The following is a 20,698-nucleotide window of genomic DNA, read 5'->3' on the forward strand; positions in this document are numbered from 1 at the left end:
TTTGATAGGGATTGCATTGAATCTCTGGATTGCTTTGGGTAGTATAGGCATTTTCACAATATTGATTCTTCCAATCCAAGAACATGGTATATCTCTCCATCTGTTTGTATCAGCTTTACTTTCTTTCGTCAGTGTCTTATAGTTTTCTGCATACAGGTCTTTTGTCTCCTTAGGTAGGTTTATTCCTAGGTATTTTATTCTTTTTGTTGCACAAATGGGAGTGTTTCCTTAACTTCTCTCTCAGATTTTTCATCATTAGTGTATAGGAATGCAAGAGGTTTCTGGGCATTAATTTTGTATCCTGCAACTTTACCAAATTCATTGATTAGCAGTTTTCTGCTGGCATCTTTAGGATTCTCTATGTATAGTATCATCTCAACTGCAAACAGTTACAGTTTTACTTCTTCTTTTCCAATTTGTACTCTTTTTACTTCTTTTTCTTCTCTGATTACCATGGCTGGGACTTCCAAAACTATGTTGAATAACAGTGGTGAGAGTGGTCATCCTTGTCTTTTTCCTGATCTTAGAGGAAATGCTTTCAGGTTTTCACCATTGAGAATGATGTTTGCTGTGGGTTTGTCATATATGGCCTTTATTATGTTGAAGTAGGTTCCCTCTATGCCCACTTTCAGGAGACTTTTTATCATAAATGGGTGTTGAATTTTGTCAAAAGCTTTTTTTGCATCTATTCAGATGATCATATGGTTTTTATTCTTCAATTTGTTAATATGGTGTATCACATTGATTGATTTGTGTATATTGAAGAATCCTTGCATCCCTGGGATAAATCCCACTTGATCATGGTGTATGATCCTTTTAATGTGGTGTTACACTCTGTTTGCTAGTATTTTGTTGAGGATTTCTGCATCAATATTCATCAGTGATATTGGTCTGTAATTTTCTTTCTTTGTAGTATCTTTCTCTGGTTTTGGTATCAGGGTGATGGTCGCCTCATAGAATGAGTTTGGGAGTGTTCCTTCCTCTGCAATTGTTTGGAAGAGTTTGAGAAGAATAGGTGTTAGCTCTCCTCTAAATATTTGATAGAATTCGCCTGTGAAGCCATCTGGTCCTGGAATTTGTTGGAAGATTTTTAATCACAGTTTCAATTTCATTACTTGTGATTGGTCTGTTCATATTTCCTATTTCTTTCTGGTTCACTCTTGGAAGGTTATACCTTTCTAAGAATTTGTCCATTTCTTCCAGGCTGTCCATTTTACTGGCATAGAGTTGCTTGTAGTAGTCCCCTAAGATGCTTGGTATTTCTGCGGTGTCTGTTGTAACTTCTCCTTTTTCACTTCTAATTTTATTGATTTGAGTCCTCTCCCTGTTTTTCTTGATGAGTCTGGCTAATGGTTTATCAATTTTATCTTCTCAAAGAACTGGCTTTTACTTCTATAGATCTTTGCTACTGTTTTGTTTCTATTTCATTTATTGCTGCTCTGATCTTTATGATTTCCTTCCTTCTACTAACTTTGGGTTTTGTTTGTTCTTCTTCCTCTAGTTCCTTTACATGTAAGGTTAGATTGTTTATTGGAGATTTTTCTTGTTGCTTGAGGTAAGCGTCTATTGCTATATACTTCCCTGTTAGAACTGCTTTTGCTGCATACGATAGGTTTTGGATTGTCGTGTTTTCGTTGTCCTTTGTCTCTAGGTATTTCCTGATTTCCTCTTTGATTTTTTCAGTGATCTCTTGGTTGTTCAGTAGCGTATTGTTTAGCCTCCATGTGTTTGTGTTTTTTACGTCTTTTTCGCTGTAATTGATTTCTAATCTCATAGCATTGTGATCAGAAAAGATGCTTGGTATGAGTCCAATTTTCTTAAATTTACTGAGGCTTGATTTGTGACCCAAGATATGATCTATCATGCAGAATGTTCCGTGTGCACTTGAGAAGAAAGTGTAATCTGCTGTTTTTGGATGGAATGTCCTACAAATATCAATTAAGTCTAACTGGTCTATTGTGTCACTTAAAGCTGTGTTTCCTTATTTATGTTCTGTTTGGAAAATCGGTCCATTGGTGTAAGTGAGGTGTTAAAGTCCCCCACTATTATTGTGTTACTGTCGATTTCCTCTTTTATAGCTGTTAGCAGTTGCCTTATGTATTGAGGTGCTCCTATGTTGGGAGCATATATATTTATAATTGTTATATCTTCTTCTTGGATTGATCCCTTGATCATTATGTAGTGTCCTTCCTTGTCTCTTGTAACATTCTTTATTTTAAAGTCTATTTTATCTGATATGAGTATTGCAACTCCAGCTTTCTTTTGATTTCCATTTGCACAGAGTATCTTTTTCCATCCCCTCACTTTCAGTCTGCATGTGTCCCTAGGTCTGAAGTGGGTCTCTTGTAGACAGCATATATATGGGTCTTGTTTTTGTATCCATTCAGCAAGCCTGTGTCTTTTGGTTGGAGCATTTAATCCATTCACGTTTAAGGTAATTATCGATATGTATGTTCCTGTTACCATTTTCTTAATTGTTTTGGGTTTGTTTTTGTAGGTCCTTTTCTTCTCTTGTGTTTCCCGCCTAGAGAAGTTTCTTTAGCATTTGCTGTCAAGCTGGTTTGGTGGTACTGAATTCTCTTAGCTTTTGCTTGTCTGTAAAGCTTTTGATTTCTCCATCAAATCTGATAGAGATGCTTGCTGGGTAGAGTAATCTTGGGTGTAATTTCTTCCCTTTCATCACTTTAAATATGTCATGCCACTCCCTTCTGGCTTGTAGAGTTTCTGCTGAGAAATCAGCTGTTAACCTTATAGGAGTTCCCTTGTATGTTATTTGTCATTTTTCCCTTGCTGCTTTCAATAATTCTTCTTTGTCTTTAATTTTTGTCAATTTGATTACTGTGTGTTTGGCATGTTTCTCCTTAGGTTTATCCTGCCTGGGACTCTCTGCACTTCCTGGACTTGGGTGGCTATTTCCTTGTCCATGTTAGGGAAGTTTTCAACTATAATCTCTCTCTTCAAATATTTTCTCAGGTCCTCTCTCTCCTCTCCTTCTGGGACCCCTTTAATGTGAATGTTGGTGCATTTAATGGTGTCCCAGAGGTCCCTTAGGCTGTCTTCATTTCTTTTCATTCTTTTATCTTCATTCTGTTCCACAATAGTGAATTCCACCGTTCTGTCTTCCAGGTCTTTTATCTGTTCTTCTGCCTCAGCTATTCTACTATTGATTCCTTCTAGTGTATTTTCATTTCAGTTATTGTATTGTTCATCTCTGTTTGTTTGTTCTTTAATTCCTCTAGGTCTTTGTTAAACATTTCTTGCATCTTCTCCGTCTTGGCCTCCATTCTTTTTCCAAGGTCCTGGATCATCTTCACTATCATTATTCTGAATTCTTTTTCTGGAAGGTTGCCTATCTCCACTTCATTTAGTTGTTTTTCTGGGGTTTTATCTTGTTTCTTCATCTGGTACATAGCCCTCTGCCTTTTCATCTTGTCTTTCTGTGAATGTGGTTTTTGTTCCACAGGCTGTAGGACTGTAGTTCTGCCTGCTTCTGCCCTCTGATGGATGAGGCTATCTAAGAGGCTTGTGCAGGTTTCCTGACGGGAGGGACTGGTGGTGGTAGAGCTGGGTGTTGCTCTGGTGGGCAGAGCTCAGTAAAACTTTAATCTGCTTGTCTGCTGATGGGTGGGGCTAGGTTCCTTCCCTGTTGGTTGTTTGGCCTGATGCGACCCAACACTGGAGCCTACCCGGCTCTTTGGTGGGGTAATGGTGGACTGTGGGAGGGCTCACGCCAAGGAGTACTTCCCAGAACTACTGCTGCCAGTGTCCTTGTCCTCCTGGTGAGCCACAGCCACCCCCCACCTCTGCAGGAGACCCTCCAACACTAGCAGGTAGGTCTGGTTCAGTTTCCTGTGGGGTTACTGCTCCTTCTCCAGGTCCTAATGCGCACACTACGTTGTGTGTGCCCTCCAAGAATGGAGTCTCTGTTTCCCCTGTCCTGCTGAAGTCCTGCAATCAAATCCCGCTAGCCTTCAAAATCTGATTCTCTAGGAATTCCTCCTCCCGTTGCCGGACCCCCAGGCTGGGAAGCCTGACGTGGGGCTCAGAACCTTCACTCCAGTGAGTGGACTTCTGTGGTATAAGTGTTCTCCAGTTTGTGAGTCACCCACCCAGCAGTTATGGGATTTGATTTTATTGTGATTGCGCAGCTCCTACCGTCTCATTGTGGCTTCTCCTTTGTCTTTGGATGTGTGGTATCTTTTTTGGTGAGTTCCAGTGTCTTCCTATCGATGACTGTTCAGCAGTTAGTTGTGATTCCCATGCTCTCACAAGAGGGAGTGAGCACACGTCCTTCTACTCCACCATCTTGAACCAATCTTCAGGGAGGTAAGTACTTTTTAAATAACACTGGCTCTTTTGGGTAAAAACAAAACAAAACAAAAAAAAGCTTTGTAGATGCCAATGTGTTGCATGGAAGAAATTATGCTGAAAAGCTGCAAGAAATTAAATCAGATCTGGTCCTCCCCTCTCCTTTCTTCTCTAGTGTACAGGCCATCCCCATCTTTCCCCTTCTCTCCAAATAAAACAAAATCACAACCACATCCACATGCAACTTTTTTTTGGCTAAGTGTTTATGCATAAGCTTACTGATTATGGAGAAGAGGGCTCAAAATACTCTCAGGCAGATATTAGAATTGGACAGAATTAGGATGTCCTTTAATGGAGCCAAAAGGGTGGATCATACCAACAATTTACTTATTACCATAAGTATAGACAAAAGGAAATGAAATAGAACAAATAGATTGTAGAAACTATATAAGATGCTGATTAGTGAAAAGGAAGTCGACATCAAGGTCAGCTATCTTTGTGAACTAACTCATTTTATCTCTATGTCCATGTTCTCCTGATTTCTCTAGGGAAAAAAGAAAAAGACACTGTCTTACACAGACAACATATCAGAAAAACTGCTGCTAAGCCATTTTTTGACCCACTCATCTCCTAGAGTACCTTAACAGGCTCCTGACATGCCTACCAAGCATCTGGCTTGAGAAAATCTTAGATTAACAGAAAACAGACTTCACTACACAATCGCAATATATACAAAGAAATAGCTTCCTAAACAAAACATGAAAATTCAGTAAACTTCCACAATGTTCACTGCAGCTCTATTTACAATAGCCAGGACATAGAAGCAACCTAAGTGTCCATCAACAGATGAATGGATAAAGAAGATGTGGCACACATATACAATGGAATATTACTCAGCCATACAAAGAAATGAAATTGAGTTATTTGTAGGGAGGTGGATGGACCTAGAGTCTGTCATACAGAGTGAAGTCAAAAAGTGAAAAACAAGTACTGTGTGCTAACACATATATATGGAATCTAAAACAACATAAAAATGGTTCTGAAGAACCTAGGGGCAAGACAGGAATAAATATGCAGATGTAGAGAATAGACTTGAGGACATGGGGAGGGGGAAGGGTAAGCTGGGACGAAGTGAGAGAGTGGCATGGACTTATATATACTACCAAATGTAAAATAGATAGCAAATGGGAAGCAGGTGCATAGCACAGGGAGATCAGCTCGGTGCTTTGTGACCACCTAGAGGGGTGGGATAGGGAGGGTGGGAGGGAGACACAAGAGGGGAGAGATATGGGGATATATGTATATATATAGCTGATTCACTTTGTTATAAAGCAGAAACTAACATACCACTGTAAAGCAATTATACTGTAATAAAGATGTTAAAAAAAATTCAATAAACCTTAAAAAGGAGCTTTAGAACTAAACATTGGATCTAAAAGCTAATATGCTCATTATAATAATAGTAACAGAAGTAGCAGTGGCTGCAGTGTTGTGGCAGTGGCAGTAGCAGCTCCTCCCCCATTTACTGAGAGCTTACTCAGTGCCAGGGACGGATGGCTTTACTAATTTCTCATTTAATCATTATTACAACCCTTTGAGTTTGATGACAATGCATAACCATACACCACGCTATCTAGATTTACCTCTTTCATTACATTTTTCCTTAAAAAAAAAAAGCAAAAAACAAACTTAGATATTAACTTTAAAAAATGGAATGGGGCTTCCCTGGTGGCGCAGTGGTTGAGAGCCTGCCTGCCAATGCAGGGGACACGGGTTCGTGCCCCTGTCCGGGAAGATCCCACAGGCTGTGGAACGGCTATGCCCATGAGCCATGGCCGCTGAGCCTGCGCGTCTGGAGCCTGTGCTCCGCAACGGGAGAGGCCACAACAGTGAGAGGCCCGCGTACCGCAAAAAAAAAAAAAAAAAAAAAAATAGAATGAGATGTTACCTTGAAACATTCTGATTATTTTTAAAATGATGTCTTAAACACACACACACACACACACAAACTCTTTTCAGAGTCACTACAAATGGGCAGAATTTAGTAGATATTACAATTCTAGTAAGGTTCTTAAAATAGCCCTTTGAGGTTGGTATAGTATTTTTTCTGCATTTAAATGGATTAGCTTAGAGTCATTACTGCTCAAATGATACTAATCACTTTAATTCTGATTTAAGGGACATGCAGGGCCAGCCCAGATAAACTGTCATGTCAGCAGCAACCTCAATCTCCCAGGAAAGCCTTTTAGCAATACATATAAATCTTGTCTATGGCTCTAGGGGTATTCCTTCTTATTTACAATGTAGCTAACAGATATTTTATCAGAGCAACTTATAGAAGTAAATTTAAAGAAAAATATCTTTTAAATTTATTTAAGAAAAATAAATATTTAAAGCAAATATCATCAGAAAGTAAAATAAAGAAATCTATACTTTAAAAAAATCTGAGTGTTAAAACCTCTTTACAGTTTTGCTCTCTTTTTACGAATACTGGGTACTGTTTTAAAATATTAAATTCACTCTTCAGAGAAAGCCTTAACAATGTTTTTGTGACTACTGTAACAATTCCCATCAAAACACTTTCTTCTCACATCCTTGTATGAATGCCATTTAACTTGTGATATGTAATTTCCAAAATAAATAAATAAATACATACATACATACATTTATACCTGGGCTTATAAACCCATTTTCTTGTAGTTTTAAGTTTGAATAGCTAGATTTCTAGTGTCTCTTGATTATAAAAAATTAGTCAGACAAAAATGCTTAATAAAATCTTTTTAGAGGATATGATTTATTGCAGTTAATCTGATTATTTTTAAAGACACAGCTTCAAGAAAATTAAAGGAAATTTTGATCTGTAGCTGCAGAAAGAAGTATACTTTTTAATTTTGAAGAAAACAATCTTTTGAAGACTTGCAGGGCAGAGTACATAAAGATAACCTACCAACAAACTCAGTACAATATCAAATAATAAACTGCCAATCATAACTAAAATAATATGGGTATGACTGAAAAAAGAACAAGGGTATGTTTCACTTTACACTCTGGTTGTATTTCTATAGTTTTATTTAAGCCATATTGTGGAAAACAGAATACTATAAATGCTCAAAAGGTAATTTCTACTAAGAACTAGTTTTAAATTATTTGTAAAGCAGACTTAATGCCAAAGTTATTTGCTTGCAGATTTGAAATTTATTTGAATTGTTTAAAATGCCATTTGTGTTCTTATAGAATAAAGTGCCACGAGCAATCAATCTCATGTTAAAGTCAGAGGACTTGTTACTAGAAACCTGATACAAAATAGTAAGAGAACTAGAAAGATGCATTAATACTGCTTCAGCTGTTCTCAGAGAATGATAATTTAAAAAAAAGAATTTATTTATTTATTTGTTTTTTTTTGGCTGCATTGGGTCTTCATTGCTGCGCGTGGGCTTTCTCTAGTTGCTGCGAGTGTGTGCTACTCTTCGTTGCTGTGCACAGTCTTCTCGTTGCAGTGGCTTCTCTTGTTGTGGAGCACGGGCTCTGTGTGCAGGGGCTTCAGTAGTTGTGGCTCTCGGCTCTAGAGCACAGGCTCAGTAGTTGTGACATGTGGGCTCTAGAGCCCAGGCTCAGTAGTTGTGGCTCGTGGGCTCTAGAGTGCAGGCTCAGTAGTTGTGGTGCATGGGCTTAGTTGCTCTGTGGCATGTGGGATCTTCCCAGACCAGGGCTCGAACCCACGTGCCCTGCATTGGCAGGTGGATTCTTAACCACTGTGCCACCAGGGAAGCCCCGAGAATGATAACTTTTAACAGCATTCCATAATAGCTCTAATAGGCAAGTCACAAAAATTGAACTATTTTTTATATATTAATACTTGAGACTGTGGCCCAAATCTTATAATAAGTTTTAAAAATTTAATTCATGTTGCTTAAGATATACTTTTTGGTAAATACTCTTACAATGAAAATAGTGAGATTATTAGTTTAAGTGTAGTAATTAAAATCAGGGTTCAACCCCAAGCTCTTTCACTTATTAGGGTTGAACAATCTTGGAGAAACTGCTTGATTTTTCTATGACTCAGTTTCATCATGTATTGAAAGGGAAAAATAGTACCTACCTCATAAGGTTGGTGTGATGATTAAAAGAAGTTAATCTTTATAAAGCACTTAGCATAATGCCACACACAGTATTCAATAACTGTGTGCTATTATTATCATTCTGGGTTTTATTGTTGAATGCAACAAATGCCAAATTCTCTTCTCTTGTTGGGGCTTAATATAACAAAGTCAAAGAATGAAAATTTCTCATCAGGGCATAGTAATGATTTCTGACCTACCAGCTACCCAGTTTACTGTAATATTTTCACTTTCTTGTGTTTATAACAATTAAAATTAGATGCATAAAAACAATAAGAACTTATTATGTCTTTCACTGAAATATCAGTAGAGGTTACCTACCTGTGTAGCTCTTCTGTTTTGTCTTCAGTTGGACCTACGATTAGTAAACAATGGCGAAGAACAGCTGCCATGACACGAAACTGATGAGAATCACCCTATGGCAAATAAAAGAGAGGTGAGGAAAAATTGGGGATTGAATGAATGCCTTAATGAAGAAGTCCGGTACATTACTACAACCCTGGGAGTCATCCTATGGCCCATCTAACACCCAAAACAGTTATTCTTATGCCATACATAATAGAAGTCAGGATATTCTAGGAAGAATTCCCAAGTATTAACAAAGTATTAACTAAGTGAATTGTCATCATCTCATATGAACAGCTACAGCCACTGCCAGAAATGGCTGAAACCATAAGTTATTGATCTATCCTTCCCCTTATGACATGTCAGGCAAAGAGAAATATGGTCAGCATCCATATATTATTACCTACTCTGTTTTACCTGTCCATAAGATTTAATTCAACTAGGGATGTTTTCCATTTCCAGAAAGTCTAGATTCTTTTGTTGGATAGTATACTGTTCCAGTTTACGAGTCATTATAAAAATTCAAACAGATATAATACTATCAGTATTTTAGAAGCGGGTTGTACATCCTTAATAAAAATGTCTTATCTCTTAACTTTCAAAAACAATGCATTAAAATCTATAATCTATCAACTTCATTTTAATGAATCTTCTTAATCTCCTAGTTCCTCCAAATCTTATTCCTAGTTTCTCCAAAGCGACCAGCAAGTGATGAAAAATAAGCACTCTTGAGTTTAATCTCCCATTTTCCCAATGTTTACTCATTGGTAGTGGTATTAGACACACATAGAGTCAGAGGGAAGGCAAATAATAGGAAATAAGCTGAGCTCTGAATAATCACTTGGTTTACCTCCTAATTTATCATGAGATCTTGGGCCACTACAATTTTTTTAATCATCTGAATCAAGGTTGTACCTTTCTTCTTCCAAATTTTTAGTAATTAAGAAGACATGAAATTAGTGATAATTATCTATTATAATCAGATCCTGGATATGTTATATTTCAGGAAGGTTCCAATTACTTCAAAAGCTATTAAAATTTTTAAAGCTCTGTATATACATAATTGATTTCAAGTCTGTATAAAGTGAAATATATTCACATATTATACATATATAGCCTATATTTATATATATAACTCAGCCCTTCTAGGAAGATGTCTTTTATAAAATCTAACAAACAATAGCACAGTTTCATTACTCATAATGTGGATAACAATATTTTAAAATAACACCATCATGTGTAGATTTGGAAGAGATGAAGGTCTCAGTGGCATAACAGAAAAAGCACTTTACTTAGAGTCAAGAGTCTAGGTTGTGACCTTAGGCAAGTCATATGGCTTCTCTAAGCCAAAGTTTCCCCATATGCATCTCCACAAACATGAGATTGTTAGGGTTGTAAAAGGATTAAAGAAGATGATACACATGAAAATGCTTAGTACTTTCAGTGAAATATTTGAGGGTGAGGGGAAGGATGAGGCAGGAAGGAAACAAAAGGTAAGACTGATAGAGTTGAAATGAGTGATAACGAAATTATTGCGTGTTGGGGAGGGGGACCAGTGGAATGCTAGAGACACTAAGGGTTTGGAACGAACACTGTTCCACTTGCCATCTATCTTCAAATGCCTGAATCAAAATTCTCTAATATGCAAATATACTTTTACATATCCCACATTATATGAACCACACTGAAATGCATGTGAAACTCACCCATTACTTAACTCTTAAAAAGTTCACATTTTCCTTGGTTTTGATAATTAACTAGGAATGCACTTCCTTTTAAACTAGATTTTCCTTTATTTTAAATATCACAATCATTTTCCTCTCATGCTGATGTTGACAAGCCCCTTGCAAAACTCCATTTTGGTCCTTCCACTATTTGCAACTGTAAGTGAAAATCCTACTTCCTTCCATCCCCTTTCCTCCTGTCCCAATTTTCATGACACCAATTCCCCAGTTGTACCCTGTAGGTCTGCCTGTCCTCTTTTACTGTCCACTAAATTCTATTTCTTTACTCAAAACAACTACTGAAGTCCCGGGATTGTGTGCCTCTACTTTTAGTATCAATGACTCCTTTTCATCCTCCAGGTCTCAGAGAAGCCCCTTCTTTGACCACCTTATTTAGGTAGATTCCTTTTTTCATCATCTCTATCATTGTATCTTGCTATGATTTCTTTCAGGAAATCATAATCTGTAATTCCACATTTGTTTACATACTTACATATGCATTGTTTTCTCCATTCATCTAGTACCTTCACAAGTTTTAGAGGGCATGTGTTTAACAAAGTGTTCAATAATTTTTAATGTAAATGAAAAGTAAAACAAACAAAAAAGTGCTCAAATCATAAGTGTACAGCTAGATAAATTTTCACAAAATGAGCACGCCCATACAACCAGCATGAAAACAAAGCAACACCAAGATTGAGAACCCCAGAATTGCCCTCATGACCCCTTCAAATGACAGATCTGCTCTTCAATTGTAATTCTAACATTTAACATCATGGGTTAGTGATTTTTGTTGTCACAAATTTTAAGTGAATGGAATCATAAAATATAGACCCTTCTGTATCTGGTTGTGAGATTCATCCATGTTGTTGTGTACAGGTGCAGTTTGTTCATTTTCACTGCTTGAGAGTGGTGCTATTCAAAGTGCAGTTTGTGGACCACTACTGGTCCACACCCTGTTTGCCACTGATCTGCAAAGTCATGAGTACAGAAGGTACACCTGAACATTTAGAAACTTTTCAAGCAGTCTGACATTGTGTGTAATATTGTATTATACAAGAGTTCCATTCTGACAGCTAAGGAAAGAAATCTGGCCCCTCACACTTAGGTTAGGAAAGCACTGCTGGCCACATAGCACAGGGAGATCAGCTCGGTGCTTTGTGTCCACCTAGAGGGATGGGATAGGGAGGGTGGGAGGGAGACACAAGAGGGAGGAGATATGGGGATGTATGTGTATGTATAGCTGATTCACTTTGTTATAAAGCGGAAACTAACACACTATTGTAAAGCAATTATACTCCAATAAAGATGTTAAAAAAAAAAAGCAAGCACTGCTGAATACAGTGAGTATATTACAATTCACTTATCCATTCTACTCTTGATGGACACTTGGACTATACTGAAGAGTGCTGCTATGAACATACTTTCTTATATGTCATTTGGTATGCTGGGTTGTAGGGCATATACATATGACAGACTTTAGAAGGTACTGCCAAACAGTGTTTCAAAGTGTTTATACCAGCTTACACTCCCACCAGTTGCTCTCAGCTGCGCCAACACTTGGTATTGTCAGCCTTTTAAGTTTGTCATTCTCATGGATGTGCAGAGATTTTATTATGCATTTTTCTGATGACTGATAAAGTTGACCACCTTTTCTTATGTCTACTGGTCATTTGGATAGCTCTTTTATGAAGTGCCTGTTCAAGCCTTTTGCATATTTTTCTATAGGGTTAATTGACATTATTTGTAGGACTTGAATATATTCTAGTAGAGTCCTTTATTGCATATATGTGTTGAAGATATCATCTCCCATTTGGTGGCCTGTTTTTTACTTTCTTCTCTTGATGAACTAATTTTAATTTTAAGACCAATTTGTCAATTTTTCCTTTATGGTTTGATCTTTATTTTGTCCTGTTTTAAAAATCTTTGCCTATTTAAGAAATTTTTGACTTGTTTAAAATAAAGTCATGGCGCTTCCCTGGTGGCGCAGTCGTTGAGAGTCCGCCTGCCAATGCAGGGGACACGGGTTCGTGCCCCAGTCCCGGAAGATACCACATTGCGGTGAAGCGGCTGGGCCTGTGAGCCATGGCTGCTGGGTCTGCGCGTCTGGAACCTGTGTTCCTCAACGGGAGAGGCCACAACAGTGAGAGGCCCGCATACCGAAAAAAAAAAAGTCATGAAGATAATCTTCTGTTTCTTTCCAAAAGCTTTATCATTTTACCTTTTACATTTAAGTCTCTTATCCATCTCAAATTAATTTTTCTGTATGGTAATAAGGTAGGGATTTAAATTCATTTTTAACTGATTAAAAAGCCCACCTTTTCCCCACTGCAATTCAGTGTTACCTGTATCATGAGTCAGTTGACTGTATATGTGTAGGTTTATTTCTAGATTCTTTATTCTATTAGTCTGCCTCAATAAATATTTGTTGAATGAGAGCTATCATTTAAAATGTCTTACTTAACAAAGGTCAGAGTGTACACTATTTCCTACTATTGGTTGTTCTGCTGGGTGACTTTACATAAACAATTTGAACTCTTTGATCTTTAGTGTCCTCATTTGTCAAATGAGATTAATGCTCCTCCTATCTTATACAGATGCTTGAAAGAGTAAATATAATTGCTCTTTTTAAAACAATATACACAGTTTATACAACTGTCATTTACTTCTTCATGAGCTAAGTCGTTTTTTTTTTTTTTTTTTGCGGTACGTGGGCCTCTCACTGTTGTGGCCTCTCCCGTTGCGGAGCACAGGCTCTGGACGCACAGGCTCAGCGGCCATGGCTCACGGGCCTAGCCGCTCTGCGGCATGTGGGATCTTCCCGGACCGGGACATGAACCCCTGTCCCCTGCATCGGCAGGCGGAGTCAACCACTGCGCCACCAGGGAAGCCCATGAGCTTAGTTTTGATATCTTTAGGGCATCAACAGTCTCTCCTCTGTAATCCTACTATCTCCAAAGGTTGAGAAGGCAAAAAAATCCCTAAGACAGAGGAGGAAGAAAGAGAAAGCAAGCAGGCTTGTTGTGACAGTAGAAATCAAAATGAGATAACACTAAAAGAGAGGTAAAAACTCATGAAACTCTTTGGGATCTCTGTTGGGGAGGAGGGAATCTTTTTATACAGGCTTTGTTTCTTATTCATAGATTCCACTACTGTACTATTGCTTTCTTCTCCTGTGTAACCTGTGGAAGATTTTCACGTTTGTTTGGTAAAGGTATCAATATCCTCATACCTTTTTCATTCAACACTTCAACCAATCTAATCAATGCCTGAGAAAAAAGTCTGAAAGGAGAATACCTCACACCAATGAGTCCTAAACTGGTTTTGTTATCCCAGGGTAGTTCTCACTACTTCAAGAAGGTTTAGGAAACTTGTCCTATGAAAATTCAATTTCAATTCTACACAAAGTGGAACACAAATACACACTCAACCACAAACGTACACATGCACTCTTACTTGGAAATATAGCTATGCATCAGGTAGTATTTCACCCTATGTCTTACCCTTGCCATTTTGCAGTTATTTGTCCTACTAAATTGCGTATGTTCCTTACAGGCAAAGATTAAGTATTCCACCTCCACATCTTTTACATTTAACATGGTGCCGGGCATAAAGTAATAAATGCTTTTTGAATTAACTTACAAAAGGAAATATAAATGTTATAAAATAGTGTGCTGTATCTCCAAAAAGGCTAGAATCTGCTCTCTAAACAACGTTATTAAATGTTTTAGGTTTCTAGAAAAATTAGTAGTTTTGAAAATTTAAAAGGTATCATAAACTTGCCCTCCTCCCTGTCACTTTGGCTATTTCTCTTACATACTTCCACTATACAGATAGCAAACTGTATCACATTTTATTTCTCATAAAACAAATATTCATTGAACACCTACTCTGTGCTAGGTATGTTGCTTAGCAGAAAGACTATGCCAGTGAGGTCAGACATACCCCCAAAGATCAAGAATATATGGCAGACTTCCGGGAAGATGGCAGAAGAGTAAGACGCGGAGATCACCTTCCTCTCCACAGATACACCAGAAATACATCTACGCGTGGAACAACTCCTACAAAACACCTACTGAACGCTGGCAGAAGACCTCAGACCTCCCAAAAGGCAAGGAACCCCCCACGTACCTGGTTAGGGCAAAAGAAAAAACTAAACAGAGACAAAAGGATAGGGACGGGTCCTGCACCAGCGGGAGAGAGCTGTGAAGGAGGAAAAGTGTCCACACACTAGGAAGCCCCTTCGCGGGTGGAGACTTCGGGAGGCGGAGTGGGGGAGCTTGGGAGCCGCGGAGGAGAGCACAGCAACAGGGGTGCGGAGGGCAAAGCGGACAGATTCCAGCGCAGAGGATCGGGCCGACCGGCACTCACCAGCCGAGAGGCTTGTCTGCTCGCCTGCCGGGGCGGGCGGGGCTGGGAGCTGAGGCTCCGGCTTTTGTCGGAGCGCCGGGAGAGGACTGAGGTTGGCGGCGTGAACACAGCCTGCAGGGCGTTGGTGCGCCGCGGCTGGCCGGGAGAGAGTCCGGGGAGGGGTCTGGACCTGCCGAAGAGGCAAGAGACTTTTACGTCCCTCTTTGTTTCCTGGTGCACGAGGAGAGGGGATTAAGAACGCTGCTTGAGAGAGCTCCAGGGACGGGCGCGAGCCGCGGCTAAGAGTGCGGAGCCCAGAGACGGACGTGGGACGCTAAGGCCGCTGCTGCCGCCGCCAGGAGGCCTGTGTGCGAACACAGGTCACTAGCCACACGCCCTTCCGGGGAGCCTGTGCAGCCCGCCACTGCCAGGGTCCCGGGATCCAGGGACGGCTCCCCGGGAGAGCGCACGGCGCGCCTCAGGCTGCAGCGTCACGCCGGCCTCTGCCGCTACAGGCCCGCCCCGCACTCCGTGACCCTCCCTACCCCCCCGGCCTGGGTGAGCCAGAGCCTCCGAATCAGCGGCTCCTTTAACCTCGTCCTGTCTGAGCAAATAACAGACACCCTCCGGCGACCTACACGCACAGGCGGGGCCAAATCCAAAGCTGAGCCCCTGGGAACTGTCAGAACAAAGAAGAGAAAGGGAAATCTCTCCCAGCAGCCTCAGAAGCAGCGGATTAAAGCTCCACAATCAACTTGATATACCCTGCATCTGTGGAATACCTGAATAGACAACGAATCATCCCAAATTAAGGAGCCCTGTGGATGAAAGGCTCTTGGTGCTGCAGCCAGGACTCAGTGCTGTGCCTCTGAGGTGGGAGAGCCAACTTCAGGACACTGGTCCACAAGAGGCCTCCCAGCTGCACATAATATCAAACAGCAAAAATCTCCGAGAGATCTCCATCTCAACGCCAGCACCCAGCTTCACTCAACGACCAGCAAGCTACAGTGCTGGACATCCTATGCCAAACAACTAGCAAGACAGGAACACAACCCCACCCATTAGCAGAGAGGCTGCCCAAAATCATAGTAAGTCTACAGACACCCCAAAACACACCACCAGCCGTGGACCTGCCCACCAGAAAGACAAGATCCAGCCTCATACACCAGAACACAGGCACTAGTACCCTCCACCAGGAAGCCTACACAACCCACTGAACCAACCTTAGCCACTGGGGACAGACACAAAAAACAACAGGAACTACGAACCTTCAGCCTGCAAAAAAGGAGACCCCAAACACAGTAAGATAAGCAAAATGAAAAGACAGAAAAACACACAGCAGATGAAGGAGCAAGATAAAAACCCACCAGACCTAACAAATAAAGAGGAAATAGGCAGTCTACCTGAAAAAGAATTCAGAATAATGATAGTAAGGTTGATCCGAAATCTTGGAGATAGAATGGACAATAGAATGGACAAATTGCAAGAATCAGTTAACAAGGACCTAGAAGAACTAAAGATGAAGCAAGCAACGATGAACAACACAATAAATGAAATTAAAAGTACTCTAGATGGGATCAATAGCAGAATAACTGAGGCAGAAGAACGGATAAGTGACCTGGAAGATAAAATAGTGGAAATAACTACTGCAGAGCAGAATAAAGAAAAAAGAATGAAAAGAACTGAGGACAGTCTCAGAGACCTCTGGAACAACATTAAACGCACCAACATTCGAATTATAGGGGTTCCAGAAGAAGAAGAGAAAAAGAAAGGGACTGAGAAAATATTTGAAGAGATTATAGTTGAAAACTTCCCTAATATCGGAAAAGAAATCGTTAATCAAGTCCAGGAAGCACAGAGAGTCCCATACAGGATAAATCCAAGGAGAAATACGCCAAGACACATATTAATCAAATTGTCAAAAATTAAATACAAAGAAAACATATTAAAAGCAGCAAGGGAAAAACAACAAATAACACACAAGGGAATCCCCATAAGGTTAACAGCTGATCTTTCAGCAGAAACTCTGCAAGCCAGAAGGGAGTGGCAGGACATATTGAAAGTGTTGAAGGAGAAAAACCTGCAACCAAGATTACTCTACCCAGCAAGGATCTCATTCAGATTTGATGGAGAAATTAAAACCTTTACAGACAAGCAAAAGCTGAGAGAGTTCAGCACCACCAAACCAGCTCTACAACAACTGCTAAAGGAACTTCTCTAGGCAAGAAACACAAAAGAAGGAAAGGACCTACAATGACGAACCCAAAACAATTAAGAAAATGGGAATAGGAACACACATATCGATAATTACCTTAAATGTAAATGGACTAAATGCTCCCACCAAAAGACACAGATTGGCTGAATGGATACAAAAACAAGACCCATATATTTGCTGTCTACAAGAGACCCACTTCAGACCTAGAGACACATACAGACTGAAAGTAAGGGGATGGAAAAAGGTATTTCATGCAAATGGAAACCAAAAGAAAGCTGGAGTAGCAATTCTCATATCAGACAAAATAGACTTTAAAACAAAGACTATTAGAAGAGACAAAGAAGGACACTACATAATGATCAAGGGATCGATCCAAGAAGAAGATATAACAATTGTAAATATTTATGCACCCAACATAGGTGCACCTCAATACATAAGGCAAATACTGACAACCATAAAAGGGGAAATCGACAGTAACACATTCATAGTAGGGGACTTTAACACCCCACTTTCACCAATGGACAGATCATCCAAAATGAAAATAAATAAGGAAACACAAGCTTTAAATGATACATTAAACGAGATGGACTTAATTGATATTTATAGGACATTCCATCCAAAAACAACAGAATACACATTTTTCTCAAGTGCTCATGGAACATTCTCCAGGATAGATCATATCTTGGGTCACAAATCAAGCCTTGGTAAATTTAAGAAAATTGAAATTGTATCAAGTATCTTTTCTGACCACAACGCCATGAGACTAGATATCAATTACAGGAAAAGATCTGTAAAAAATACAAACACATGGAGGCTAAACAATACACTACTTAATAATGAAGTGATCACTGAAGAAATCAAAGAGGAAATCAAAAAATACCTAGAAACAAATGACAATGGAGACACAACGACCCAAAACCTGTGGGATGCAGCAAAAGCAGTTCTAAGGGGGAAGTTTATAGCAATACAAGCCCACCTTAAGAAGCAGGAAACATCTCGAATAAACAACCTAACCTTGCACCTCAAGCAATTAGAGAAAGAAGAACAAAAAAACCCCAAAGCTAGCAGAAGGAAAGAAATCATAAAAATCAGATCAGAAATAAATGAAAAAGAAATGAAGGAAACAATAGCAAAGATCAATAAAACTAAAAGCTGGTTCTTTGAGAAGATAAACAAAATAGATAAATCACTAGCCAGACTCATTAAGAAAAAAAGGGAGAAGACTCAAATCAATAGAATTAGAAATGAAAAAGGAGAGGTAACAACTGACACTACAGAAATAAAAGAGATCATGAGAGATTACTACAAGCAACTCTATGCCAATAAAATGGACAATCTGGAAGAAATGGACAAATTCTTAGAAATGCACAACCTGCCAAGACTGAATCAGGAAGAAACAGAAAATATGAACAGACCAATCACAAGCACTGAAATTGAAACTGTGATTAAAAATCTTCCAACAAAGAAAAGCCCAGGACCAGATGGCTTCACAGGCGAATTCTATCAAACATTTAGAGAAGAGCTAACACCTATCCTTCTCAAACTCTTCCAAAATATAGCAGAGGGAGGAACACTCCCCAACTCCTTCTACGAGGCCACCATCACCTTGATACCAAAACCAGACAAGGATGTCACAAAGAAAGAAAACTACAGGCCAATATCACTGATGAACATAGATGCAAAAATCCTCAACAAAATACTAGCAAATAGAATCCAACAGCACATTAAAAGGATCATACACCATGATCAAGTGGGGTTTATTCCAGGAATGCAAGGATTCTTCAATATACGCAAATCTATCAATGTGATAAACCATATTAACAAACTGAAGGAGAAAAACCATATGAGCATCTCAATAGATGCAGAGAAAGCTTTTGACAAAATTCAACACCCATTTATGATAAAAACCCTGCAGAAAGTAGGCATAGAGGGAACTTTCCTCAACATAATAAAGGCCATATATGACAAACCCACAGCCAACATCGTCCTCAATGGTGGAAAACTGAAAGCATTTCCACTAAGATCAGGAACAAGACAAGGTTGCCCACTCTCACCACTCTTATTCAACATAGTTTTGGAAGTTTTAGCCACAGCAATCAGAGAAGAAAAGGAAATAAAAGGAATCCAAATCGGAAAAGAAGTAAAGCTGTCACTGTTTGCAGTTGACATGATCCTATACATAGAGAACCCTAAAGATGCTACCATAAAACTACTAGAGCTAATCAATGAATTTGGTAAAGTGGCAGAATACAAAATTAATGCACAGAAATCTCTGGCATTCCTATATACTAATGATGAAAAATCTGAAAGTGAAATCAAGAAAACACTCCCATTTACCATTGCAACAAAAAGAATAAAATATCTAGGAATAAACCTACCTAAGGAGACAAAAGATCTGTATGCAGAAAATTATAAGACACTGATGAAAGAAATTAAAGATGATACAAATAGATGGAGAGATATACCATGTTCTTGGATTGGAAGAATCAACATTGTGAAAATGACTCTACTACCGAAAGCAATCTATAGATTCAATGCAATCCCTATCAAACTACCACTGGCATTTTTCACAGAACTAGAACAAAAAATTTTGCAATTTGTATGGAAACACAAAAGACCCCGAATAGCCAAAGCAATCTTCATAACGAAAGAAGGAACTGGAGGAATCAGGCTCCCAGACTTCAGACTATACTACAAAGCTACAGTTATCAAAACGGTATGGTACTGGCACAAAAACAGAAAGATAGATCAATGGAACAGGATAGAAAGCCCAGAGATAAACCCACGCACATATGGTCACCTTATCTTTGACAAAGGAGGCAGAAATGTACCGTGGAGAAAGGACAGCCTATTCAATAAGTGGTGCTGGGAAAACTGGACAGCTACATGTAAATGTATGAAGTTAGATCACTCCCTAACACCATACACAAAAATAAGCTCAAAATGGATTAAAGACCTAAATGTAAGGCCAGAAACTATCAAACTCTTAGAGGAAAACATAGGCAGAACACTCTATGACATAAATCACAGCAAGATTCTTTCTGACCCACCTCCTAGAGTAATGGAAATAAAAACAAGAGTAAACAAATGGGACCTAATGAAACTTAAAAGCTTTTGCGCAGCAAAGGAAACCATAAAGAAGACCAAAAGACAACCCTCAGAATGGGAGAAAATATTTGCAAATGAAGCAACTGACAAAGGATTGATCTCCAAAATTTATAAGCAGCTCATGCAGCTTAATAACAAAAAAACAAACAACCCAATCCAAAAATGGGCAGAAGACCTAAATAGACATTTCTCCAAAGAAGATATACAGAGTGCCAACAAACACATGAAAGAATGCTCAACATCACTAATCATGAGAGAAATGCAAATCAAAACTACAATGAGATATCATCTCACACCAGTCAGAATGGCCATCATCAAAAAATCTAGAAACAATAAATGCTGGAGAGAGTGTGGAGAAAAGGGAACCCTCTTACACTGTTGGTGGGAATGTAAATTGATACAGCCACTGTGGAGAACAGTATGGAGGTTCCTTAAAAAGCTACAAATAGAACTACCATATGACCCAGCAATCCCACTACTGGGCATATACACTGAGAAAACCATAATTCAAAAAGAGTCATGTACCAAAATGT

General features: G+C 39.1%; 1 protein-coding gene across 6 annotated transcripts in view; it reads right to left on the reverse strand.

The window, feature by feature from the left end:
• RIC8B (RIC8 guanine nucleotide exchange factor B) overlaps positions 1–20,698 on the reverse strand; it is a 127,560-nt gene that overhangs the window by 59,076 nt on the left and 47,786 nt on the right. For all 6 annotated transcript variants that reach the window (XR_013830669.1, XR_013830670.1, XR_013830671.1 and 3 more), the window contains exon 4: positions 8,748–8,842. Coding sequence is in view for 3 of the 6 variants with exons in the window: in XM_079938422.1 (XP_079794548.1) it covers positions 8,748–8,842 (95 nt within the window). In the remaining 3 variants the exon portion in view is untranslated. The remainder of the gene's footprint in view (positions 1–8,747; positions 8,843–20,698) is intronic.

This window comes from Stenella coeruleoalba, assembly GCF_951394435.1.
Source record: "Stenella coeruleoalba genome assembly, chromosome: 11".
In the NCBI taxonomy this organism is placed as follows: Eukaryota; Metazoa; Chordata; class Mammalia; order Artiodactyla; family Delphinidae; genus Stenella; species Stenella coeruleoalba.